The sequence below is a fragment of the Photinus pyralis genome, unplaced genomic scaffold (assembly GCF_008802855.1).
Source record: "Photinus pyralis isolate 1611_PpyrPB1 unplaced genomic scaffold, Ppyr1.3 Ppyr1.4_LG5, whole genome shotgun sequence".
NCBI classification, from domain to species: domain Eukaryota; kingdom Metazoa; phylum Arthropoda; class Insecta; order Coleoptera; family Lampyridae; genus Photinus; species Photinus pyralis.
The window spans coordinates 2,722,716-2,749,677 of NW_022170596.1; the positions used below are offsets into that span (position 1 = coordinate 2,722,716).

Genomic DNA, 26,962 nt, shown 5'->3' on the forward strand with positions numbered 1-26,962 from the left:
ACGCAATCGCCAGTCAACGTACGGATACGGTACAAGTTACGATCGTCACCGTACCACGCCTCGCGCTGAGAATCACAGTTCAGTCGACCGAGAGTCAGTCATTCCTGTGACCTAAATCGAGAAAAATCTTCCGTACTTTATTTTTCTATGTCTCTTCCAATCTTGAACGACTAAGTATACAAATACAACTATACATTTATAACAGTTGGTTACGACGGGCCACCGGGAAATTTCCCGGTATCCCGGTGGGCCCATCCGCCCCTGCTGAAACAGAACACTGTGTTCTTGTCGGCTTCTTAAAAAACACGCGATCAAAGATCCATTATACAAACTGTACTATAAAACATAATACATTTTTAACAATTTGTTCATTTATGTGATTTAACACAGATATATAGTTATTTAAATTTTTAAAAGAAGGACTGGGTGACACTCTGAGCTCGGTTGGGATGCAAATCAGAGATCAACATTTCCAAAAGTGCTATATGCAACTGGTGTCATTGAAAATCATGGGGTCTCAGTAATATTCATAAACTTTACCTTAAAATTTTCCAAATAGGGTGCCAGTTGATCACATTGTATTAAAGATGAGGTAGAAGAACCATACCATGAAACATGAGCTTGAGGTACTTGATTTCCAGCCGAACTGATGGTAAGTACTTTACCGGGCCACCATGGGAATCCGTGAATTTTACCCCACACAACATCACCCGCCAGCACACGACCTCCTGAACTTATCGAAATAAGACACACTTTATGTAACACTTTTTGTCTTACCATCAGCACCCGAAGCACTTACGACAGTTTGTGCATTTACGCGTAACAGTATGGGAGAATTGGAAGGAGGAAAGTCGGGCACCAGTTCACTTTGTTCGTCCGAACTCGACGTATTTTCTTCACCTTTGTCCGACGCATTTGAACATGATGTGTAAGTATTATTTAAGCGCTTTAAGTTTATAGATAACTTTTGGGTCACAGCCTGTTCCTTTCCCGTATTTTCCGGACCAGATGTCTAAAAATGATAAAGTAAGTAATTGAACAGTAACGGAACGTAATACTTACATCACCATCTTTATGCTTCCGATCTTTTTCCACTCTATGTTTTTTCTTTCTTTTTAATTTATGTTTGTGTCTTCTTGAAAGATGGAGTTCAGTGGAGGAACTTACATATCTAGGCGAGTGACCCCCGATATAATGACGTGGGGAGGTGCCAAACGAATACCTCGGCGAACCCGCCCCTATACTATATCTGGGTGATAACGAGTGAATGTGATTAGGCGAGTTTCCTGACAGCATACGTTTTTGGCGGGCCTTTCTTTTAGCTCGTTTCAAAGCTTTTCTAACTGCTTTATTATCGGAATCCTGCTCCACATTTTGATTATCTATATTAATATTTTCTTCCGAATCGTCGCTAGCATTAAATTTGTCTATGGGAGCTGGAATTTTAAGTACAGTACCCTCACCCTGTGGACCGTAACATATTTTTATCGTTCTTGTACTAATACATGTGTTTGAGTTATTGTTCATTTGTTCTGTTACTATTCCTCCATTGTTACCGTTTGAGTCATTATTCCTGAGATGAACCCTTTCTTCAAATACACTTTCATCCCATAAATCTTCCATTGATCCGACACTCCGCTTTTTCCTTAAAGTTCGCTTAATATTTTTAACGCAAAGCTCTGTACCCTGTGTGGTCATAGTTAATACGGGAATTTTTGATACGATCTGAGATGAATTTGAATTGTCGGAATGCTGCATGGAATGATCTATTATTTTGTCGGTAAGTGATTTGTTAGAATCTTCATCTACGTCCGTATCGCTATTATTATTTAATTTTGTAACGGGATTCGATATATTTACAAGTTCTTTTTTGACTTCGTCCTTCGGATTTAAATTATCCAGATTACCATTTAGTGCATCCGATATATCTTGAGGTAATAATCTCGACAATTTTGGAATTAATGTGGGTTGCAATTGCTGGTCCGTGATTTTCTTTTTAGTTAATTGTTCGCTATATACTGATCGGGTCATCGGTGCATTTGCTGATCGTTTAGGTGGCGGTGCTTGTTGAACATTCTCGGGCAGTTTTCGTTTCTTGGAAATATTCTCCGAATTTTCGTTGCAAATACCTTTACATTTTGAGCATAATACCTGACGTGGCCTAAGTCTAACTGTCATTTTATTGTTCTTATATTTGGATGGAATTCGAACATTTTTAGGTTTTGTGAGATTTGTGGGATCTGTATATGCAAATCTTTGGTTGACCGAGTATAAGACGTCATCATCGGCGTTTGGTTTTGCATTACTCGTTGTGAAAGCGGGATGCAGTTTTGACACACCAAACGGCAGATTCCTAAAAAAGATGTAAGCAATGTAAATGCTGTTCAAATAAATTCATTAAAATTTTTTTAATATAGCTGGGGTACTAAAAAAGTTTAGTTGGCTGCAAGTATAGATCATTATATCTTGCGACAATTCGATCTAAGCTTGAGTATGCATCATTAATATGGAGCCCTATAATGTGTATAAATTGTCTGTCAAAAGGAAATGTTGTAAATACAAAGCGATAAAAAATGAGTGACCGTCGAGTCACCTTTGGAAATTTTGTTTACAAGGGAAATCGTACTTAACTTGTACTTCCAAAGGCGACTCGACAGTCACTCATTTTTGATCGCCCGATACTTATACTTTAGCATGCATCGCACCTATCCCGATTTACACTGCGATCATGACTGAACTATTGTTAGCAAGGAATATGGACTCTCTAGAAAATCTTAGAGTAAAAACGAGTATATCTTTTCTCCATAACCTTATCCACAATAAGATCGATTGTCCTGATTTGTTACAATCCCTTAACTTTTATGTTCCCTGTGTTGGTTATCGTGGTAATGATACATTTTATATACCGTATTGTAAATCTAATATTTTGAAGAATTCGCCATTTTATAGAATGTGTAAGTATTGTAACATGTTTTCTAAAAACTATATCTTGTATTGTATGTCAAAGGTTCAATTTTTAGATTCTTATTGTTAATAATTAATATTATAAGAAATGTTAAAATATTTTTGTCTTTGCTATATGATGTATTTTTAATTTTGTTGTTATTCTACTCATATATTTAAATTTTTCTTTTTGTTACTGTACTTGCTTGTGTATAGTTTATATGGATTTTGTCTGTTAACTCATCTCTTGGGCAAAATATACATTATTATTATTATTAAGTACAAATCGCAACCTCGACGGCAACTAACGGCGCAGTCCGATTATGAAATCGGCAACTGTCGAGAAAACTTGACGATTGAGATTTCTACTTCAGTGGCGTGCAGTTGACGAGTATATCTCACTTATAATATCACGCTTGCGGCTTGTTATCATGACTACAGCACTGGAAACATTCGAGTCGATTCGAGTAAACCGCGCAAACTCGTTTACTGCGCATCTAAGGCCAACTTTGATTTTAACTGAAAAGTTACATCGAGAATTTAGGAAGTCGATTTCAAGACTTGCGTAACCAACGTCATGTAGACGTTATTTCGGTATAAACACCAAAAATAATGGAGACATCCTGTACCTATATGAGAATATTTTAATGTATGTAAATCTGGAGGATTATTTACGAAACAAGCACAGAGTTGGCTCGTTTTATTTGAATTTGTATCTCAGTGTTGTTTTTCCTTTTAAAAATTTTGCTAAGGCGTAATTCTTGTTGAAATTTTATCGCTTTTGTAATTTATTTAATTTAGATAAAGTGTTATAAGTGAGACACATCTGGTCAAGTTTGTATATTATATAAAAGGTTGCAATGAGGAGGCAAAAGTTAATTAATTTCAAGGGAATGCATATCTGGTGCTAATAAGAGATAAGGTGTTACGAAGAATTGTGCGTTTCATAATGGAGAAATGGGGACGTTTGGCGCGTTCCGTCGCAGATTAGCGATTTATCTGAAAATTAATAACGAAGGAGTCTTATTTGATGGTGAAAGTGGTGCTTCCTGAAATACTGGAGCCACCGAAAACACGGGGCTGCCCTCTGCTGCTGTTACTTTTCACGACAGTTAAAAAACGTGTACAACAAATTAGGGGAAGTAAATATGTACTTATGTGCAGAAGCAAGTTAACCAAAGTTGTGTGAGAAGTTTAACGCGTGTTGTCCAATTACGGATAGTTTTTTCGAGTTGAAAAAGGAAGCAGTGAGGCCTTTTGTTAGGGTTCTCTTCTCTTCGTGTTCCAAGAATTGTCAGGTGTTAATGAAAATTTGTGTAGTTAATCATTTGGAATTTTCTGAAGTTGATCGAGGCCATTGAGTCTCCCAAATTGAGAAATTTTAAGTCAACAGTAGTTTCAATTTTGATTTGTTTTGAACTAGCTGCACATGTGTCTTGTGCACGAACTTATAAATTAAGATGGACTGCTGATCAAACAGTTGCATAGAGGTAGAAATGGCCCTAGCGTGGGCGCCGCCATGATGTGCACATTTTAGTTATTTTCTAGGGGAATTTTCCTAGTGCTCAAGTTTTAAGACTATTGCAGTCTTGGAAAATGACATGTATCACAGTAATTTATTTAGAAAACGTGAGGTTAATGCTTGTTTATTAGTTGATTTGAATTTCGCGCCATGTGAGTGCACATCATGGCGGCCCCCATGTAGGTGTCATTTGTTAATTCAGCATTAGCAGTCCATCTTAATTTATAAGTTCGTGGTCTTGTGAGTGGTGGATAAATAAACAACTAAAACTGATTTTTTTCGCATTTCATATAGGCCTACCACTGATCATAATGATGAGGAGGTAGAGAAAGAACTGAAGAAAAATTGGAACCATCTCGAGAGTTGCAGGACAAGGTTGCTGCAGTATTTTTATGCGGGATTGAAATGCTGTAGTATACATGGATAGTATTGAGTGGTCTCTACTGCAGGGGTCTAGGACACTTCGCCGCAGGGGCGGATGGGACGGCCGGGCATTCGGGCAAGTGCCCGAAGGGCCGGTTCCATATGGGCAGGTGGAGTCCGGCGTGGCGCGGTGAACAAATTAGAAGGCGCTTAGACTTGTTGATGTCTGATGTCATCTTTCTAATAAGTAATACGCTTTTTTCACTTTCACCATCCGTAGACCGTAATCCTTATAATAACTTCAAATTTGCAAAATGTACCTAAATAAATACCTACCTACTAAATAGTTTATGCGTTATGCGACGAAATTCTAACAATTCCTGAATTTCTTAGAAAAAAACTACTTTTCCGTAAAGTATACCTATGTAGCATATTTCCAAGTAAAAAGGCAAGTTAGCTCTTTTAAATTTGCCGAAGTGGGCTGGTTAAATTTTAAACTGACTGCTGATTCAGCAAAGTGAAATTAGGTTTAGAGTTACATTTTTTGTTTACTTTTACCCTATGCTTTTACTAAGATAGTTTAGTCATCCATTTACCTATGTTAAGTTCGACTATTTCACTTACTTATGTATTATTTAACTAGATGTCCTAAAATAAAATAAAATTCAACCATTTCCGCTTATTTAAAAAATTTTGAAGCCCCCCCCCCCACCGCCCGGGCGGCTTATCTCCAGGGCCGGTGCAAGGTTGCCCATCCGCCCCTGCTTCGCCGAATGCCCGCAACGCAGACACAATATTTTGATGGTCCATATCGCAGACTAGGGACACTCTACTGCAGCATTGGGCGATGCAGAAAATAAATAGTGCTCATGTGTGTGTGGAGGAAGTTAAAATACGACTGAAGAGAGTTAAGAATGCTAAAAATACAAGGAAATAAAGGTGTGGCTAAAGTAGAGATTTACAGAATGGAAAAGCATTAGATAGCACAATACATCAGGGTGTAGAATTGGCTCGAGAATTGGTTTACGCACCATAGATATTTCAACGTTAATTTCTTTATATTGAAATATTTTCTCCCCTAATTATTTTACACCAAAGTAAATAAATTTTGTGTAGCTTGTAAAATTCTGGGTCTATTCATGTGCCCATTTGGAATTTTTTATTTTGGGGAATGGGAGAAATTAAGGAAATGATAAATTAGCATTTAAGTAAAAATCACTCGTGTAGAGAGATTGTTGAAACAAAAATTCGTCCATGCAGCATGCTTTTACGCAAATGCTAAATTCTACTTTATTAATTTTTCCGGTTTCCCGAATTAAAAAATAATAAATGAGACATGAGCAGACGCAGAATTTTTCAAGCTACAAGAAACCTATTTAGGTACATATATTTGCTCCAAAACTACATTAATTATGGCAGAAAATATTTCGATATAAAGAAATTAGCATTGGGGCGTAAATTCGTAAATGGCCACAAGGGTTATTAAAATCGAAAAAAAAATTTGAAAGTGCACTCGTCACCTCTTGCTCACAAGCGGCTTAACGAATTTTTAAAACTGCGCGGTTGTCATATTTATTTTTTTAAAGATGACTTATTTTTCAAAATATCAAAAAGAAACACAAAGGATAGGATTTCTTTAATCGAATTTTACATTACATCTTTAAGATAGGCGTTATGTGCTTTTTTTGGGTGAAACTTACACTCTCGCTTACACTTATTTATAATGAATGTTGAATAATATACCGTTTGTAGAATAGATGAGGGAAATAAGGAAAACAGTTGTACATTTTTGCAAACAGATATGCGGTTTTTGCCTTTTTGGCATAGTGTGTAGATAAATACGAAGAAAAATGTTGCATACTACTGGTTGAGCCCATTTTTTTTTTAAATTGCGTAATGGAGGCAAAAATGTATTTATTATTAGGTGGAGAAATTGCTTAGAAATCGTTACTCGAGGTTTTTTTGGGAGCGCAGCGTCTAGATATGTCCTCGAAATTGACCGGCGATGGCCAGGGGTGGTGATACGGGGGTGACTTTTGAGTAAAAAATTGCAATTGAGGCAGTATAATTTTTTATACCTTATACAGGGTGTTCCTTAATATGATGTACGTATGGAAAGGGCTAATTCTGATTACTAATCTACAGGGTGTTAATTCACAATTATTTAAGTTTTTCTTGTATATCTCCTGCAGTTTTTGAGGTATCTTGCTCAAATTTAAAATATAAGTTACACTGAAGGGCTTACATCATTGGTCATGTTAGTGGTAGCAAGAATCTACAGGGTGTTGTTGTTTCAAGGGTTTCGTTTTCTACTCTCAAACTTTTTTCGGTGCACCACTGGTAGATTGTAAAATAAGAATTTGATTTTCTGATTTTTTTGGAAACTTTTGGTTTCTTGTAATTTTTTCCTATTAGCGAACGTTATCGAGAAAAAATAAACCAATTTTCGGTACTTAGAAATGGCATATTAAATTTTGTTTCTAAACATAAGTAACGCACCATGGATGATAATAAAAAATATTCAAGTGATTAAAAACAATTCAAAGATATTAAAAAATGATTTTAAAAAGATTTTTGAATTTGTTTAACCTTTATGAATTTGAGTTAATTTTTTCAGAATTTCTCTTTTGTGCTATATTTTGGAAAAGAAAATGAGGTTAGGTCCGGGAACTTTTTTACCAGATCCCGTATTCCCTTATTTAGGTGGATTATTCAACAATCATTATAAAGGAACTTTTCTAATAACATATTTCTGTGTCTTTTTTAACTAAGAAAATATGGGGTCATTTGATTTTCCAATTTTAAGATTAACTCAAAAAGAGTACACAACGTCTCTATTACTTTTATTGATAGTGCTAACAATTTATTTTGGTTTGCCCTGCTTTTTGAAATAAATGTACGCGATCGTCTCGATCGATCGAAATTCCACGTAAGACTCCAATGGTGGAAGTGTGATACACGGAGCAAAAATTTGGCGTCTCTCTCATAGAATCGACCATAAACTGGAATCATGCCCAGCTTTTAAGAAAGATAAGGATAGAGAGTATATAACTCTTATTATTTTATATTTTCTTACACAAGGAGGTCCCCGAGCAACCTTTCTCTCCAACACACTTTAAATAAGGTTTAAAAAAATGGAGCCAAACGAGCCAGAATGACCACTTTCTTTTAATTGGAAAAAATGTTTTTGCTTCTTTCATACCTTAAAGAATTAATTTCAAAGACTTTGAGATTATTAGTTTCTTTGACAAACAACTCTTAAAGCTCTTAGAAAACCTTAAAAACTCATAACAGCTCCTTAAAGGCTCTTCAAAGTTTGATTTTTAAACGATTTACAGACTAAGGCTCTTAAAAGCTCATAAAAACTGAACGTCTACTAAAGGTTTTAAAAGGTGCTTGAAGATTTTAGACGAAATGTAGACTCTATTACGTTTTAGATCCTTTAAAGGCACCCGAGAAGGCCCGCTCCTAAAGAATGTTAAAGGCCTATAAAGATTCTCACAAAAGCTCTTCAAGGATCGAGAAAATGACTACAACTTTCTGGAAAACTATTGGAGACCTTATGAAGCTTCTAGAAACTAGTGGAAAACGTTTACTTTCTCTTCAAGGCACTACTTTCAAACGCCCGTTTAGACGTAAAGACTCCAAAAGTCAATGAAAAACTTCCAAAGCCCATAGAAAACCCTTGGACTCGTTTGAATATTCCTGAAATGAAAGGTTTTTTACATACAAAACTTTAACAGTCTTTAGAAGGTTCTTATCGACTCTTGGAAGCTCTGAAAACTGTTGGTCACCTATTAAAATCTCTTAAGTAGTTTTACGGCCCGAAAACAGCCTTTGCTGAAACCCCGCCCACTCAAAAATAGAGGCACAAATAAAATAAAATAATAAAAAATTATTTTTGACTTTTTAGTTCAGATCCTGTGTTCTGTGGAAGAAGTCTTTTTTTAATTTTTGCTTCTTTAGTATTTATCTAATATTTTCTGACACTAAGGCAATTAGAATTTTCTTGTTAAATCCCAAGAAGTTTTCTAGTTTAACATTCCAAATTAATTTATTTATATGATAAAATACCATTTCTTTCATGATGATGCTGTTAAACCAAAGTCAGCTGTTGCAGTAGCTGCACAAATTTTCGTTTTGTTGCAAGAACCATTAATTTTTTACACGGGCACAGAAACTGCTCGATATTTTGTAGTGTGGAATAGACTGATGAAGCGAGGAAAGGCGATTTCTATCACAGAAATATTTTACACAAGTACTGGGTAAGGTATAAGATCTTATTTACACAAATCTTGAAAATAATCGGTCTGGCTTGCACCACAGAAAGTAATTAGTGAAAACCCCCATTTAAATAGCAAAGTGAGGGTCAATTTCAGGTAAAACCGGAAATCATATAGAAGTGATAACATTTTAGTTGAGGCGGTATCATTAAATACCCCTTACATACAAATTATCAGAAATCTATTTCCATTTGTTTCCGAGATTATAATTGACTTGCTTCTAAGCAGAATAACATACCAGAATGCTAAATAATGCCAGTATTCCACACCACAATGCTGCAATAGATAAATCCCTCAAATGAACCAAAGCAGAGTGTTTTTAATGTTTCTGCAAGTACCACGTGATAGTCTATATACGGGAACACTAGAATGGAGCCTAGTTCTGAAATTGTTTAGAAATAAGGAACAAAGAACACGCTCTCCGGAAGCTGCCATGTTCGTCAATGCACAGAAAAATCATTACAAACTGCAGTCACTGATCGGCACGGTGCCACAGGACTGACAGGTGTGACCTTGGGAGCACATTTTTTTGCATCCAATTGTTCAACCTTTCTGCAGCAATGATTTTGTTTCTATGTCTCCCGTTGTTCTGCTTTGAGGCTCGGATGAAACGTTAATTACTGTTTTGGTCATTTCATTACACATCTACTACTCCATGCTGTATTGTTGTTCAATGCATTGCTGTATAACAAGCATTATAGTCGGAAATGCTATCAAGCCTATACCCCGACCTTATGGTTGAAGGTTATGCGTTTTCAGAATAACTCTAATACCCTGTTTTATCAACATTCCAAGCTCAGTACCACTATTTGATATGTTCGATTACTTCACTATCCCTAAATGTCTTTCTGACATTCCAATTCAGTAACTGCTCCCAACCAACCTGCGACCAAGATAAAATAGAAAAACACATTGGTATATGTCAGCATTAGTACTCCAATCAAATATTCCAATATCCGAAACCATAATGACAGTAATTTGTTTTGTTCTTGGAATTGTATACCTGAGACTAGGCCGATTAGATAGATATGATAATCGGTTTCCCTTTCATTCAACAGCCACTGAGATATTAATATTAAATATCACACGAAATCTGCATTTGGCACAATTGAAACGAATTTCCCATCCTAGGCATATTGACAAAAACAATTGCGTATCTATGCTACAAAAACAAAAATGATTAACCTACCTTTTGGTAGAATCCAAAAGAATCCCTTTAAACAGTTTCAGCCCATATTTAAATGTAACAACGAGCATATCTTGCAATGCTTCATCGACGTAAACCGAAATTAAAGTGCTTTTAAGTAATTGCACGTCTTCTAGTTTTTCATCATCCGCCATTTTTCTAAATAACTGATGTAATTTGTAACCGAATATTTATGAATGCAATGGAACGAAACGCGATTTACCGGGCATTTTGATTACGCCTAATTTCATTATTACAGTCCTTTGATTTGGAGATGTGAAAAAAAACTTTTTGAAAAAGTGAATTTTGAACAAAAAATAAGGTTACATTCATTAACATATGTGCAAGGAAGAGATAATTAATTGAGAAAAAACGACGCTATTTGCTTATTGAAGATCATTTATTTATTTAAATGAGCCGAACCTAAAGTACTTTATGTGCATTTTGTAATCTTTTTGTAAGTTTGGCAACGTTGCTGATTTTTTTGTTGACAAACACATTTCGTGCGTCCGTTCATGGGTTTTTTTGTTTCTTTAGGAATGAAATACATACCAAATATATACCATTCGGGGTTAATAATATAATCAAAGGGTTAAATAGTAATATCTTAACCTTAAATACCTGTACCAATGCCTGTACTTTAAAGAAATAATGCAGCATGTACTGTGTACATTTGCAGAAACTAAGCCCTAAGGCATCGCTGCGTTTTAAATAATCTTGCATTGAAACCAAATAAAGCAAGTAAACCCGTGAAGCTAGGGCATTGACAACACAAACTGGGACACGATCAACTCGCCAAGGGCGACTCGCCACCGGACCACTCGCCACCGACCGACTAGCCAACGGGGCAACTCGCCACCGCGACAACTCGCCAATGCGACAACTCGCGAACGGACGACTCGCCACTGCGACAACTCGCCAACGAAATATTTTTCCCTGTTTAATGTGTCATACAAATGCATCCCACAAATGCAATAGTCAATTTCCCTAATTTTGTAAAAAAAGTTTATCGAAAAATTGTAGTCAATATTTGAATGAAGACCCAACCGCCTGTACCTGTTTCTATTACTGCATTTTGATATAACGACATCTTCTGCAAATTATTATTTGAACAGAAAATTTGACAATCACATGGTTATTTGAACGACACATTAAACAGGGAAAAATATTTCGTTGGCGAGTTGTCGCAGTGGCGAGTCGTCCGTTGGCGAGTTGTCGCATTGGCGAGTTGTCGCGTTGGCGAGTTGTCCCGTTGGCGAGTCAGTCCGTGGCGAGTGGTCCGGTGGCGAGTCGCCCTTGGCGAGTTGACGCGTACCGAACGAAACTTGGTGTGTTGGAGTGCCGCGTTTGTCGCGATTTGTGCTATATCAACCTTATCTACCAACCACCACTCTATACTTTATCGAGATCTTACAATTCTTTAGTGTCGGAGGAGGGTATGTCACGAACTTTGGGGTAGGTACTCAGAAAGGCGTTTAGAAAGTGTGCTATGCTAACCTACGGTTAGGCAACACCCCTTCCATCTCAAACGAATACCAATATCATAATATGGAATAAATACGAAATCTACACAACAATCGTGATAAATCTGTGACTTCATCGACCGTTCTGCGAAGATGCCGAAGAGCAGGGATTTTCGAAAGGCTTGACGTGGTTACTATTAGCAAAGACTATCCTCCTCCAGGAGGAGGATAGTCTTTGCTATTAGTAACCTAGATTTGGATGGCTTGAGCAGTGCTGGCGTGCTGCTTTTTCTGAATGGTTATTTTGCATAAAATGATGATATTTGTTTTCAATAAACAAATATGGCGTGCTCCAAGCTTTGTTTTATAATTATGTACTGTTACTGCAGAATTATATGATCGTTATTTACGATGTACAGTCTTTATTTATTTATTTAAGTCTCTCCCTCTCCCTCGCCCCTCGCCCTCATCATCTCCCTTCCACTTCTCTTTCTCTCTCTCTTCCTCTCTTTTTTTATTTTTTCTGAATATCGATTATTTGGAGCTGAGCTATTGTGGGGTTGTGCATTTTCCTTTCAAGCAAGTTCTTGATAAGTGGCGCCGAATATCTCAATATCTCAACAATTTCCATGCGAACGCACGAGTACTCAGTTACAATAGTGTGTTCTGGAATCTTCTGGTTTGAAATGTTTACCAGTTTTCTGAAGAAGAATTTATATCCTTCTTTAGTAGTTAAAAAGTATTTTCTTTTGAAATAGATCGATATGTTCGATATCCTTTGTCATATGAACGTGTACCTAAGTCGACAGCCCCTGCCTAACAAAAACAGGAAAAACGCGAACTTTGAACACCGCCCTAGTAATACAAACCTCACACTCAACAATTGGCCAGCTCAAATATATTTCAAATATTTTAAAGCGACTCCACTTCTCTCCCATTGTGAAAAATAACATTCCGTAGTCTCTTGCATAAAAAAGTACATGAAATGCATTGTTAATTAGCTAGACCTTCTCCAGTCCAAATAAGGTATCTGAAGGTCCTAGATATGGTAACCTTAGACTAAAGTTGTATTTCGAGATGAATCGCACTAATTACCTTTAACACTCCGGAATTTACCTCTGCACGGTGAAACAGTTAATTACGTTCCAAAAAGGCAGAAGACAGAAGGAATTGAAGTCGCAATCTAAATGTGTTTAAAACATCGAGTGAACATTAACAACTAGCTTGTGCTTGCAATCAGTCAAAACACTTGTTTCGACTGTTCCGTCAGGTAGCGGTACATCAAAGGGATACATCTTGTGCGCGCGAGCATAGTTGACGGCGGTTTTGTCATTTTATAGTTTTTACTGTTCGTTGTCCATATCCGAATCGAAAGAGCGCAAACAACAAAACGATCTTGACAAAATAGTACAATCGCAACAAGCAATGGTCCGGCAACGGTGTAAGCGCGATCACGAGCCCGAGCTCGAGTACGAACAGGAGCAATGTGGTGTGGACCCACCCTAAGATACCAGGCTTGGGAGGCACCATATTTGTAAATGTTTACTATAAAATCCTAACCTAAGTTTTCAAATATCATGATGAGCGAAAGAAGAAATCCTCGTACACCTGGAAATGCTAGAAATGTTTCCACCAGTGGGAAAACTCCAAAACTTCTATCGAACAGAGCAAAATCATTAAGCGACCTGTCTTTGGCGTCCCAAACAGTAACTTGTTCGGTGACCCGGGATCTTTCAACGGAGCTCGATTTGGCTTACAATAAATACGTTCAGGCCATTGCTATCAAAGATTTAGTAACAAACGCTCTTGGAAAATACGAGGAGCTCATCGATGATCAATTGGCAGAGAAGTGTAATATTTTACGTAGAGCCTTAAACCACCAACAGGTTTTAGAAGATGAAATTGCTCGAACGGAGATAGACATTGATGCGAATAATGTACTTTTAAAGATGCAAAATGCAGTCGATGAATTAAATGAAACCATAAGTGATAATAATGTTTTAGAAAATATTGAATATTACAATAATTTTGTGGAGAAAGTTACGAATTGTCTTAGTTTGGTGAACATTAAACCATTTGAGACACAAGGTGATTATAATCAGCTTGCATCATCAATTTCCAGTAATGCTAATGCGATACGAAAATTAACAGGAGAGATTAAACATGCTTCACTCTATGAACAGCTCTGTGTTGAGAGGGAAAAGTTTCTCAGCCTTTCTTCCGCATTGGTGACAAAACAAAAAATGTTATCCGAAATTCTGGAGCAAGTTGATGTGTTATTGTTGAAAAACATTTCTGATAAATTTGCAGCAATGAATGGTTATCACGTTTAGATATTTTTGGTGATGAAGTGTAAATCTCATTCCAATCTTGTAATACTAAAGTAATAAATTTTGTATAATGCTAAATATTTTGATTTTATTTGGTTCTATTTCATTAAACATACATACAATGATAAAAAACATTTTTATAAATAAATTTAATTAACGAAACATTAAAGAAACAAATATTGCGATCAGACTTCATCATCACCATACTGGTAAGAATCTACATAATCCTCAGGTTCTGAATCATCGGCTGAAAATGCAGCAGCCTCATCTTCTATGTCGCAAAGTTTAGGAAGTCCATATGGAACATCAGTAACTTTAATTGAAGCGGGATCTTTTAAGAGTTTGGCAAGCACAGTTTGTTTAGATATCACAAGGCAGACAAGGTTACGAAATCTTTTCCCTTCGTATACAAGATGTTTAATCATCAATGGAAAATTGGTTGTGTTTCTTTTTATATCTTCTGTGGTAATTGTATGAGATAGAAGAATCATCAATATTTTGTTGATGTCAATTTCTGTTTGGAGTGGATCGCTACTCACTTGTTGTATGGAACTGTTGGCTAGTTTTACAAACTTATCGTAATTTTGTATACTTTCTAGTATATTATTTGCTATTAAAAATTCGCCAACCACAGAGTCGAGCTTTGGCATTAACTTGCTTAACATCTCGTCTACTTTCTCTTGAGCTTTAGCATGTTCAATAACAATATTTACATCAAGATCATTCCATAATGATTTACAATTTTCTAGAGTTTTCATATGGGTATGTATTTGTAAACTATAATCGTAGTCTGCCTGACAAAATAAACATCTTAAAGCGATTAAGTGTAGGTATCTGGTATAAGCGGGTGCAGGTTTCAGAAAATGCGAGGACGATATAAGTCGTTGAGGAAGAATCCACGATAAGTTTGAAACAGACTTTGATAGACTGGAAAGACTAACAAATTCCGTCGGGAGAACCTCTTCACTCTTCCACTTTCTAAGAGGTGGTAGAAAAACATTCTTTTGGTTACTCATGTATTAATAATTATTATTATTAAAAAAATTTATAGGTTAAGATAAGACAAGGAAGAAGAGAGAGGATTTAGTAGTTAATCTGTGGTATCATGTTGCCGATCTCATGAATTCCAGTGGAAATTTGACCTCGTATATTATGCTCTTTAATTGAAAAATTAGGGTGTCATGGTAAATATACAGGGTATTAATCAGCACAGCGTATGCGGGTATAAATTGATGTTTCATTATGAAAAAAAATTGTAAGTGTACATTTTCACGTAGAACTCAGTGGGGTAGAAATAATTTTGATGCCACTACAACTTTTTTTTAATCGAGGCAATATTTTATATCATGGTGGTTAAATGGAGTATTTAAGCTGTTCGATGGTAAAATTTTGACAAATCTGCCTAACAAAGAATTGAGAATTCCTCTACATCATTTTAGAAAAGCCCTTATTATTTTGCAATTAAAGCATATAATATGCTACCACTGCAACTTAAAAAGATAATACCAACGCATCGATTTAAAATGAGTTGAAACTATTTAACACGATTAACCCTATCTATACAATGCACATTTCATATAAATTATTTGTTAAATCTTTCCTCTCTTACTCTGACAATGCTAATGTTTACATATGTATATGTAACTAATGTAAAACTTATGGCAATAAATTATTATTATTATTATTATTATTATTATTATTATTATTATTATTATTATTATTATCGGTGTTTCTTGTGAGAACTCAGGTCTAGCCTGGTTAACTAATCGCACGGATTAAAATCAAGTAACGATTAGTGTCTGTGTCTGTGTCTGGTGAAGTTATGTAGGGTCATTAAAAAAAAAAAAAAATCACACACGTACATTGGACATCTAGGGATAATGTAATTCGTACTTACCAACATACCTATTGATGGGCACAATAGCCAACGCTATCAGGAAAGAGGAAAACAAAACAAAAAAAATCATTATTATTATTATTATTATTATTATTATTATTATTATTATTATTATGTCCCCAAGACGAATTTTATATATAATAATCAAGCATGCCATAAAAATAAGTGAACATGAAAAACCCAACATTTGTGCTATTTTTTTTATTTGTTACTCAGTTGTAAACGTTGATTAACAAGACAAAACGCAAACGGGTAAACGTCATCTTTAAACGCTACTGACTTGTAAAACTGACAGCTGACCTGTAAAAATTTTACAAGTTAGTAATCTAGTAATTTCATTGGCCAGAATTAATGCGAAGTCTCTGTTACATGGATAACATGATATTTTAGACATTTCTTCGAGATCAATTTAAGAACTAATTATTTACGTTTACTATTGTTTACAAATGAGTAACAAATAAAATATTGTACATTATACGCCAGGTAATAGTTTTTACTGGCTCTAGGAGATGACAGGCTCGCCTGACGGCTCGCCAGTCGGCTCGCCAGTAAAAACTCACTTACCTGGCTAATAATGTAATAGTATTTTACATTATTAGCCAGGTAACTGAGTTTTTACTGGCGATAGGAGAAGTTGACTAGCGAGCCGTTAGGCGAGCTTGTCATCTCCTAGAGCCAGTAAAAACTATTACCTGGCGTATAATGTACAATATTTTATTTGTTACTCATTTGTAAACGTAAATAATTAGTTCTTAAATTGATCTCGAAGAAATGTCTAAAATATCATATTATCCATGTAACAGAGACTTCGCATTAATTCTGGCCAATGAAATTACTAGATTACTAACTTGTAAAATTTTTACAGGTCTGCTGTCAGTTTTACAGGTCTGCTGTCAGTTTTACTAGTCAGTAGCGTTTAAACATGACGTTTACCCGTTTGCGTTTTGTCTTGTTAATCAACGTTTACAACTGAGTAACAAATAAAATACTATAACTGCTCTGTGGCTCTGCGTCATTGATTTGTCAATCATTTTCCAACATACGCTAAAACACTATAGCATCTATCAAGTGTGCGAATCGATAAAAAACACGACTGAAATTGATTCACAAATCCATGACTCAGGGCCAGACTCCTGATTTCAAATGTATGTTCTATAATTATGTTGTGCACGCGAGTTATTAGGTACCATGTAAACAGCGACGGACGGACAGACGGGCCGAGGGACGACAGGAAGTCAATCATGAACTTGCTTTTTGTCGCTCGGTTAAATGTCAATTGTTATCGAGATTGTCATAATAACTGACACAGAACAGTAATAACTGATTTATCTTACAAAAGCCAAAAGGTCTTGTTCGTGTAACGGATGATCAACAAAACTTGAGAACACTTTTTGGATCCTTCTACCAACGTGAAATTTTATGTTTCCCTAATCACCACTCACTACTAACGAGTTTTTAAAGTAGTTAGAGCGCCTAGGTAAAAGTAACAAGAAGTTGGTGAAAATTATTGGTCACTTATTCTCTGAGAGACGCACTTTCCAATGGTCAAAAGAAAAAAGTGTTCCTATGTACCGTTTCTGAGATATTTGACAGTAAAAACAGGGTATTTTAACATGGGCTCTTATGGACAGACTCAGTTTTTCTGAGCTAGCGAAGGTGTTTGTATCAAGACTTAAATAAGATGGGTCTCATTAGAAGCGACATTTTTTGACGAATCTAAATTTGCACGGAAAAGTACATGTTCATGATGAAATAAGGAAGATATTTACCGCCGAAGCGGCGTCTGCTCTGACGCGGCGGCACGCTATGCAGCACGCGTTTCAATCTGATGACTTTTCCACTAGGTCTAGTATATATAACTGAGCTAGGACAATCTTTTCCTTCTTCTGCTAAGCACTTTTCTTCACAAAAGGCATGGTGTCTTTCAGAAAGAACACCAAAACCAGCGATATTTATCAAGGCCTGCACACGTCTTGTTGACACACTGATCGGATCGAAATCAAAATAGCGGCTGGGGATCTCTGGCGCCAACATCGAAAAACCAAATCCACTACACCGACTTCACGTAAAACGCCAAATTATTTAGTTTCCCGGTTTTTACATACGTCTCGCATACGTGTTGATTAAAAAGAAATACATTCGTTTAGGATTTACCGCTTAACTGTGAATATTTAGTCGCGGTGTGTCGTCAACATTTAGTGTGCAAAGGTTTGAAACAGGGTCGAAAAGTAGGGAGACTAGTCAAGTTGACTACTGTATATACCTTTTTAAAAATCATGTAAGTCGTTTGCATTGTGCTGAGGTACAAAATACCACTCATACCGTATTTCTAATTATGTTTCCTTCATAACAACATTTTTTTGGGGACGTTTACCGTAAGTAATAGGTAGGCCGAGTACATCACTTGACTTCAGCCGAACGCGCTCTAACTACTGTGTTTGCATGTGTCTATTATACCAACAAATGTTGTAACGAAGGACCCGGAATTTCTGAGTGGAGTTTGCCGTTTATGTGGACCACCCTGTATATTACCGCCGAGATCATTCAGGCGCGAGATTTTCGTCTGGTGGCGCTCGAGTCCGTCCGTCCGTCCCCTGTACCGCCGTTTCACCGTTTTCTACCGCCGACTACCGCTTAATAAATTACCCCCTAACCTTCGACAGTATGCTATCACCCTTATCATCTTGTCAAGGGAGAAAAACTTGGCCGTGATGCAGTCTTGTTTTTGAATGCTGAGGGTGGCCAACTTTCTTCGTGCTTCTTCTTGGGTCTCTGGTACAGGTATGGTATTCCTCGCAGTTGTTTCTTCCTGAAGCCATCGTAGTCCATGCCACCGCAACTCACTCGTCTGGAGCTGTCGCACTATTCCTCCTCCTGTAACCTGTTGAACTCGGTACTTCACTTGACTGTTGCGAATTGATAATGTTTTATTGCAGATTCTTACAAGCTATTTATATCACAGAGATTACATGCGCTTAACCTAGTTTACTTCTATTGTTATTGAGGAAATGCTGACGCCTTGTCCTTGCGAAAATTGCATACTATGTTGTTTTGAATAGGTTGCCTCCTAGTATAGCAACTGTTCCCGGTTTGCCAGCATTTCCTTATCTATACTGCTAAACTTAATTGATATTCTTCCTGGTTGAATTACCTACTGAATTCCGGTACGTGGGAATCTGATCTAAATGAACACGTTTATGGCGCATTTATTTTTAACAATTTTTCAATGATACATATTGTTAAATTGTACCTTCTAATTTCAGTGAGTATTGTCTGGTACTGTAATAATTGTTCTGCTGCTCCTCCATTTGTTCCATCGGGTTCCTTGTGATCTGGGCGCTTTTCAACGGTACCTACAAAAGCATTACCAACACTGCCAATAATTCTATAACGCAAAAAATTACCACCACTGGATAAGCTCTTAGTGTTACTTTCTGAATTATTTTCCGTTTCCATAATCGAATTCGTCAATAAGCAATTATTATGTTGCAGGTATAAATTAATCTACCTATCTGGTCGTTAAAACCAAAAGTACTGAAGTGCTTATTTCTAATTTTCTACTGCAGGGATATTATTGGCATGTCAAATAATTTGAGAGAAATTGTTACATACTTTGTGAATATAAAATAACTTACAGAAAGTAATCCAGTGAAAACCAGCATTACTAAGTATAATACGATATGAAACGTGTGATTTGTTCCTTTGATACAAAAGTTGTGTACTGAATATTGAAGACCTTCTTGCATACTTATAATTCCAACAATGTCGTATATGTAGTTGTTTGCATAAAGTTTGAATAAGTAACTATCATTTAGTTTAAAGGCCGGTATAGAGTGGGGGCGTCGCGCCGCATCGAGCGTCGTGCGTCGCGCTGCCTTGCGTTGTGTCATAGCATTCGCAGTAACAGCGTCTCCCTAGACTGGTGAACAAGTAAACTCAGTTGGAATAATGGCTCCAAGAAAAGCAGTTCGTTTAGGTACGTTAATGGCCTTGTTAGATACACCATATGTTATCAGATTAAACAGAAAAGTTGAGATCCATCCCATAAATAGGGAAAGACATGTATTTGGTGAATTTCATCATTTGTATCATGAGCTAAGAATGTATCGAGATCGATTTTTTAATTATCTAAGAATATCCGTCAGAACATTTGATTATCTATTGGGAAAAGTTAACCACCGTCTCGAAAAAACTTTAAAACTACATTTATTGTATAAATTACCTACATTACCAGACAGTCATTCATTTTACATGTAGTTGGTGAATGGTGATATAGTTATCCAATGGAAAAGAACCATCTTTACTACAACTCCTCGACAGAATGCAAAGAGTGGAGAAATAACTAAATAGAATTAGGCAAAGGTTGCGAACGCCAAAAAGAGTATAATAGTGAAAAAAAAACAAATTTTATGGAGTGTTTTTCCTCCACCTAAAAAATGCAGAATGTAGTGCATAGTGAACGTGACAAACGGGCCTAATCTATCCTTACCTACTTATTTTTATATTACCTATAATTAACTAATAATATAAAAAATGTTGTATCCCGCCGAAGATCAAATTCACCGTTTCGATTCTGGTCGGGAAAATATTGCGTTGCCAATACTTGCACACGTTGAATAATAAGTGTTAGTAAACACAAGGAAACCTGATAACCAACGAATTCTTGAAAAACCTTACAACTTTATTTCGAATGACTTTTTATTATTTTTCTTACATTTTCATTCATTGACATTCGCCTACTCATCTCAAAATTATTAGCTGTGTTGCGACATTCTCCCACCTGAGAAACACTTTTTTTTTCAGAAAGTTTTTCTCACAATTTGAAACCTACCTACATATTTAACAAACTCTTTGTGGCATTTTAATAATACGGCCACTACGTGTAATCCTACAATTATTACAGTCCTTATAATCATTTGAAACTGACTCTGTCTGCTTATCTTTAAGAAATCTTGAACTAGCTACTTTCGACTTTTCTTTTGTCATCTCCTGAACAGTAACAGCTTCGTTATCAAACTCTGCTTCAAGCTTTTCTTCTGGAACATTTGTATCACACTCCTGTGGATATAGTCTTCGATGGACTGGTCTAAGCAGCTCACAACGTGATTTTTTAATTTTCACCTTTTTTCTACCCACTAATATCCAATACCATTCCCGCAGCACACCAAACAAACCTTGGACTCCTAAACGACAAAACTCCTTACGTTTCTCCAAAATCAAATTCTGAACTGGGTACTTACTGGGCAAAGTAAGATATCTGTAGTCGTTTGTCTCATTTGGTCTATTTGCTACTTTCAATTCAATTCTAATTAAGGCAAATTCATTGTCTCTGGGCTTCAAACTTTTAATCTGAGTATTGCCAGAAAAACACTCTTTTTCCGCCTCTTTTACTTCTTTCACATTTACCTGAACATTAATAGTGTAGGGCCATTTTTCTTCACATACATATAACCACCGAGGTCCCTCCCACCATTTTGACAAGTTTGTTAAGTCTTTGACCCAATTTTGGAATGCTACAGCCGTCTCTTGGTCTACTTCAGTGTCCCATGTAATGTTTTTAGCCCAAACCTCTTGTAACCATAATTTTGGTTGTAAAGTTGCAAGACAAATGAAGCCTATGGGACCAAAAACGTTTTGTGCCATACTTAATAGTTTTCTCTTTGTCACAACGATATCTATTTCAATTGTGCTCCAAGTGTCATTTAAACACCACACGTCTTTCTCTTGAAACCATTTTAAGCCAAGCATTAAAATATTATTTTCAGTGCCACTTAAATTTCCCGAAAACTCCCAGCCCCTTAAATCGCATGGCGCTTCTGCCATGGCCTGTACAGATTCTTTGATGAACTTATTTACATCATTTCTACTTGACCCACTGGCTACGCAGTTGTTAACATAGAATGTACTGGCAAGTTTTTCTATTGTTTGTTGTGGATATTCACAACCAAGTAACATACCTTTTTCTTTAAAACAGAATTGTTTGCTGTCGTTTGAAACCGAACAAAATATGCATTTTACCGTACTGGTGTTGTTTACTAAACCAGCGGCAATCATTATACCCGCTATACTCGCTTTAGAGCTGTGTTTTTCATCACTGAAGGATTTCGATTTTTCGTATTTCGATAACCCGAAACCGTCGCTCGCTAGAACAATTCTCTGCTCGTTTTCAACCTCTGATCGCAAACAACGTAACAGGTTCTTAAGTCTTATCTCCACATATGGTGACTCACTATTACGGTCACTTTTTTGTACACTCTGATTATCATCTAACTCAGCTTCAACATTACGACATGAATTATATGTCGACCTATGCCAAATTCTTAACAACTCTTGTGGCAGGCACGACTCCATCAGTGGAAACAAAACAGCAGCGTATTTATCAGAACTGATGCCCAGAGTGGCAAGCGCTCTTAACTGTGTCTCTATCTGATCATATAATTTAGTCAAATCCATTTTTTGACGCGAATCATTACATTTTAGAACTAGTCTTAGCAACTCGTGCACGTAGAACTCTATTTGCAAATCTCGCCCAAAACTACTTTTCATACACTCAATAATTTTATCGTAGTTTTCGCCAAGACTTGGTAAACTCTCTACTATCTGACGCGCACGACTGCCTGGAACTGTAGCTTGTATCAAGTACTCGATTTTGTCGCAGTTTCCTATCCCACTATCGCTGTGTATTTTTTTAAACTGAGACCAAAACCCTACCCACTCTCTTATGTTTCCATCATATTGTTTAAATTGCATTCGAGGTAGTTTAAATTTGTCCTTACCTGGTGTAAGGTCAATATTTACATTACCCTCGCTGCCATCTCTAATAACTGGTCCTACTGCAGGCTTCAACAGACACCTCTTCATTCTTAACTTAAGTTCTGTAAACCGTTTCAAGTAGACCTCTCGTTCATCCATAACTGGTCTTACTGCAGGCTTCAACAGACACTTCTCGATTCGTAACTTAAGCTCTGTAAACCGTTTGAAGTAGACCTCTCGTTCATCCATTTCTATCAACAACGCGTCCTCCTCCACGTCTTCTTCAAGCATTATGTCATAGATCCCATTATCACAGGCATTTAAACTGTCCCACTTGGTCTGTAAGCACTTCCAAAATAGTTCAACATTGCTACTCACCAAAGGAACTTGTATTATATGTCCGTCTAACTCATTTGCGATCTTCATAAAGGACGCGCGGAGAACTCTCTGATTTTTCCTTTTTGATTTCAGGTTGTCAACCATTTTTACCTCTGTTTACTTTTCGTACGTACACTTATTCTTTTGCAGCTGTATTTACACGCAATGTCCTGTCACGGTCGCCAAAAAATGTTGTATCCCGCCGAAGATCAAATTCACCGTTTCGATTCTGGTCGGGAAAATATTGCGTTGCCAATACTTGCACACGTTGAATAAGTGTTAGTAAACACAAGGAAACCTGATAACAAACGAATTCTTGAAAAACCTTACAACTTTATTTCGAATGACTTTTTATTATTTTTCTTACATTTTCATTCATTGACATTCGCCTACTCATATCAAAATTATTAGCTGTGTTGCGACAATATATACATACTAATAATAATATAGTGGATATACCTGGCACTTATTTTTTTAGTTTAGAGGTAGAGGAGAAGCATTATGATCGATCGATGGTTGTAGATTTTGCCTAGACTCTAGACCACGACAAGTCTGTTGACTTGCCCGCCCCTATACTTTAAATACCAACACTGAAAAGAATAATCTAAATTCATGAATGCAACCATTAATTGGCACGCGCTGCGCGCATGTGCCATGTGGTCAACACTCAACTTGAAGAGTGACGCTCTCGTTTGACGTTTCAATTGATACAACTTAACCTCATTTATTTCCTTCCCCAGTTTTAATTATCAAGCACATTACAGTTATTACATATTTTCACTTAATATGGCTACTTCTTCTTCAGAATTCTATTTGCGTTATTACGTTGGTCATAAAGGTAAATTCGGACACGAATTTCTCGAGTTCGAGTTTCGACCTGATGGTAAACTACGGTATGCAAACAACTCGAACTATAAAAATGATACCATGATTCGTAAGGAAGTCTACGTGCATCCTTGTGTTATGGAGGAGCTAAGAAGAATAATTTTGGATTCTGAAATTATGCAGGAGGACGATTCTTTGTGGCCCCAACCTGATCGAATTGGACGTCAAGAACTGGAAATTGTGATCGGCGACGAACATATATCATTCACAACTTCAAAAACGGGCTCGCTGGTTGATGTGAGTCAGTCGAAAGATCCTGAGGGATTGCGATGTTTTTACTATTTGGTGCAAGATTTAAAATGTCTCGTATTTTCTTTGATTGGTTTACACTTCAAAATTAAACCCATATAGTTTACAGTGTACACTACACCATTTAATTTATAATGGCTACAATTAGCCAATTACGTATTTTATGCATTAAACCTTTGTAATTTGTATTCAGTGGTAAATAAATAATCACATTTCTTAGAAGTGGTATTTATTTGCAAGACTTTTACAATTCTTGGTCATCTGGATGATACAACTCGGACAATAGACGGTAGACATAAGATGGGGCGTTACCTCCTCTGGATAAAACAGAATGTATAAAACTGCTAACGAGTATGTACTTACTGGTGTGAAATAAACAGTGTTACTAATTCCGGTGGGACATAATCAAACACAGGATTGTAGACATGCACTTTATCCAACAGTGGTCCACTTGAATATGGCAACACATCAGCTGGGGAGGCGCAAATGTTAAAAGCATCTTGCTCACTTGAACATAAATGCATTGGGCTTAATTTATACATATGTGCCAATACCATTATCTGCAAAATGGTGTTATAATTACACAAATACGATCTTTAATTATTCTCGGAAACCATAACAAATAGAAGAATGGAATTTGTGGGAGGTAACAAGTTCAGATCTTGACAAAATCTGGTAAGGGTTTTTCATCAACATGAAAATAACCAATCCGAAATTAGTTTTAGAAAATTTGAGAAAGAATTCAACTGCAATTCATGATGGGATCACCAAATTGTCAGAATTTCATGAATACACTACACTTCTGTATTTAAGAAAATCATTTTTAAAAACCTAAGCAAACCTGTGAATTCTATTCTTCTGTTAAGGTTGCTGAGAATAAAATTAAAACACATTAATTTGGGAATATTTGACCATACCAAATATTTTGGACCCTTGGTTTATGTGCATATATAAACATATAGTTACGATTGACAATGGTACTCATCCTCAAGTATACGACGTATACCCTTAAATAAAGCCGCACTATATACGTACAGGAATTGAATAATGTTTAGCAGCCAAAGCCACCATGTGGACGCCAGATTCAGCTCTAAGTCCTCCATTAGCCAAAACAGTATGTGTTCCAATAATTACTTTATTAACCCGAGACATCATAGCAAACACAGCGGAGTCTGGTATAACTGTTGTCTCTATATTATTTTTAGCTAAATTGGATGCCATCAAATGACCCTGAAAACAACTGTAACATATTATGTTTTCAGCTCAGGACTTACGAGAAATCGGGGCGCTGCTTCAACGACAACGACTTGAAATTTACGACTTTTTGCGGCATATTTCAAAAACTTTTCTACTGTACTTGATTTACCTACAGTTAAAATAATTTCATTCGCATGAATATGTTCTAAAGCTTGTGCAGCGATGTTGTCCGCACTTAAAATAAAAATGAGACTTTTAGAAATAGACCTAGATCCTTTGAAATACCTTGATTCCAGTTCAACTTTATATTCGGCCAAATTGTCTAAAAGTGATGATTTTAAAGATGGTAACACTTTTGAATAATCTTCACAGTCATCCATAGTGGTTGATCCAAGATGATGTGCTGACTGTTGTCCTTCGCCTTTATTCTACATTAAACATAAATTCATAGTGATCACATTTTAAAAAGTCATGCATTGTTTTTTGGAAGACTTACTTTAAATCCGCTATCATACTCATCCCGTATTATTTTTAAAATATGCCGCATTATATTTACAGATGTAGCCTCCTGTGGTAGAGCATTAGCAAACCTAGTGATACGTAGTTTTATTAACGTCATTAGATCCCTAAAAATAATGATCAAATTGTGCAATACAATCTACAATAAGTTAATACTCTGCAGAGTTCCATTTTCCCTCCGATATTAGTTTTTCAATCAATTTCTCAGTATGGATAGCAATATCATAGGAATTATGCAGCTTACTAAAATGTACATATGGTTGTTTTCGTAGGTCCGATTGGTGGGCCTATTATATTTTACCTATGCCTAATATCGCTGATCAATTTTATTACATCACTATACAATTCCATTTCTAACATATTTACTTGTATTTTAAATTTTAAAAATGAAGATTAAAATATGTGAGGTTATATTCAGAACAAAATGACGTCTACTTGTGGCGTGCATATATCGGGCGATCAAAAATGAGTGACTGTCTAGACGCCTTTGCAAGTTCAAGTTAAGTACGGTTTCCCATGTAAAGTAGGGAACACACGTTCACGACAAACAGGTACGCGCATACATGTTCGTCAAACATCAACGCGTGTGTGTTGCACCGAAAAACGCTTTCGAACATGTAGGTGGATCAGAGATATAGATCTATATCTCTGAGGTGGATTCATTTAGTCTGTGCGATAATGTTTGACGAACATGTACGCGCGTACATGTTTGTCGTGATGTTCGATCGTGTGTTTCCAGCTTAAACAAAAATTTCAAAGGTGACTAGACGGTCACTCATTTTTGATCGCTATGTATATAAATAATATAGTGGAGATGATGAACACCGCGGGTGAACTACAGAGTTACATTTGTAAATAGAGAAGCAGTACATTAAGGACCCTGCGCGTGGAAAAATAACCCCAACCAAGTACAGTGGATACATACCTATTGCGACAAACTTGAGCTGCTCGCGCATAGCCGGTGAGCTGGCGGAATTAAAAACCAATTAGTGGA

The 26,962-nt window shown here is 36.4% G+C and overlaps 2 protein-coding genes and 1 long non-coding RNA gene across 3 annotated transcripts; all 3 read right to left on the reverse strand.

Annotated features, from left to right (window-relative positions):
* Positions 1 to 134: 134 nt before the first annotated feature.
* On the reverse strand, positions 135 to 10,631 carry LOC116172283 (PWWP domain-containing protein 2A-like). The gene is made up of 4 exons (XM_031489466.1): positions 10,301 to 10,631; positions 1,063 to 2,353; positions 778 to 1,012; positions 135 to 728 (listed from the first exon to the last, which is right to left on the reverse strand). Exons 1-4 carry the CDS (start codon positions 10,450 to 10,452, stop codon positions 508 to 510), a joined length of 1,899 nt encoding a protein of 632 aa, XP_031345326.1. The 5' UTR covers positions 10,453 to 10,631; the 3' UTR covers positions 135 to 507.
* Positions 10,632 to 19,177: 8,546 nt separating this feature from the next.
* LOC116172318 lies at positions 19,178 to 19,715 on the reverse strand. Its single transcript, XR_004145626.1, has 2 exons — positions 19,392 to 19,715; positions 19,178 to 19,340 (listed from the first exon to the last, which is right to left on the reverse strand). It is a non-coding gene; the product is annotated as an uncharacterized LOC116172318 (long non-coding RNA).
* Positions 19,716 to 24,464: 4,749 nt separating this feature from the next.
* On the reverse strand, positions 24,465 to 26,430 carry LOC116172293 (translation initiation factor eIF-2B subunit beta-like). Its single transcript, XM_031489481.1, has 8 exons — positions 26,270 to 26,430; positions 26,125 to 26,211; positions 25,946 to 26,075; positions 25,735 to 25,877; positions 25,527 to 25,683; positions 25,288 to 25,482; positions 24,616 to 24,812; positions 24,465 to 24,569 (listed from the first exon to the last, which is right to left on the reverse strand). The coding sequence occupies exons 1-8, from the start codon at positions 26,326 to 26,328 to the stop codon at positions 24,497 to 24,499; spliced, it is 1,041 nt and encodes a 346-aa protein (XP_031345341.1). The 5' UTR covers positions 26,329 to 26,430; the 3' UTR covers positions 24,465 to 24,496.
* Between the last annotated feature and the right edge of the window lie 532 nt (positions 26,431 to 26,962).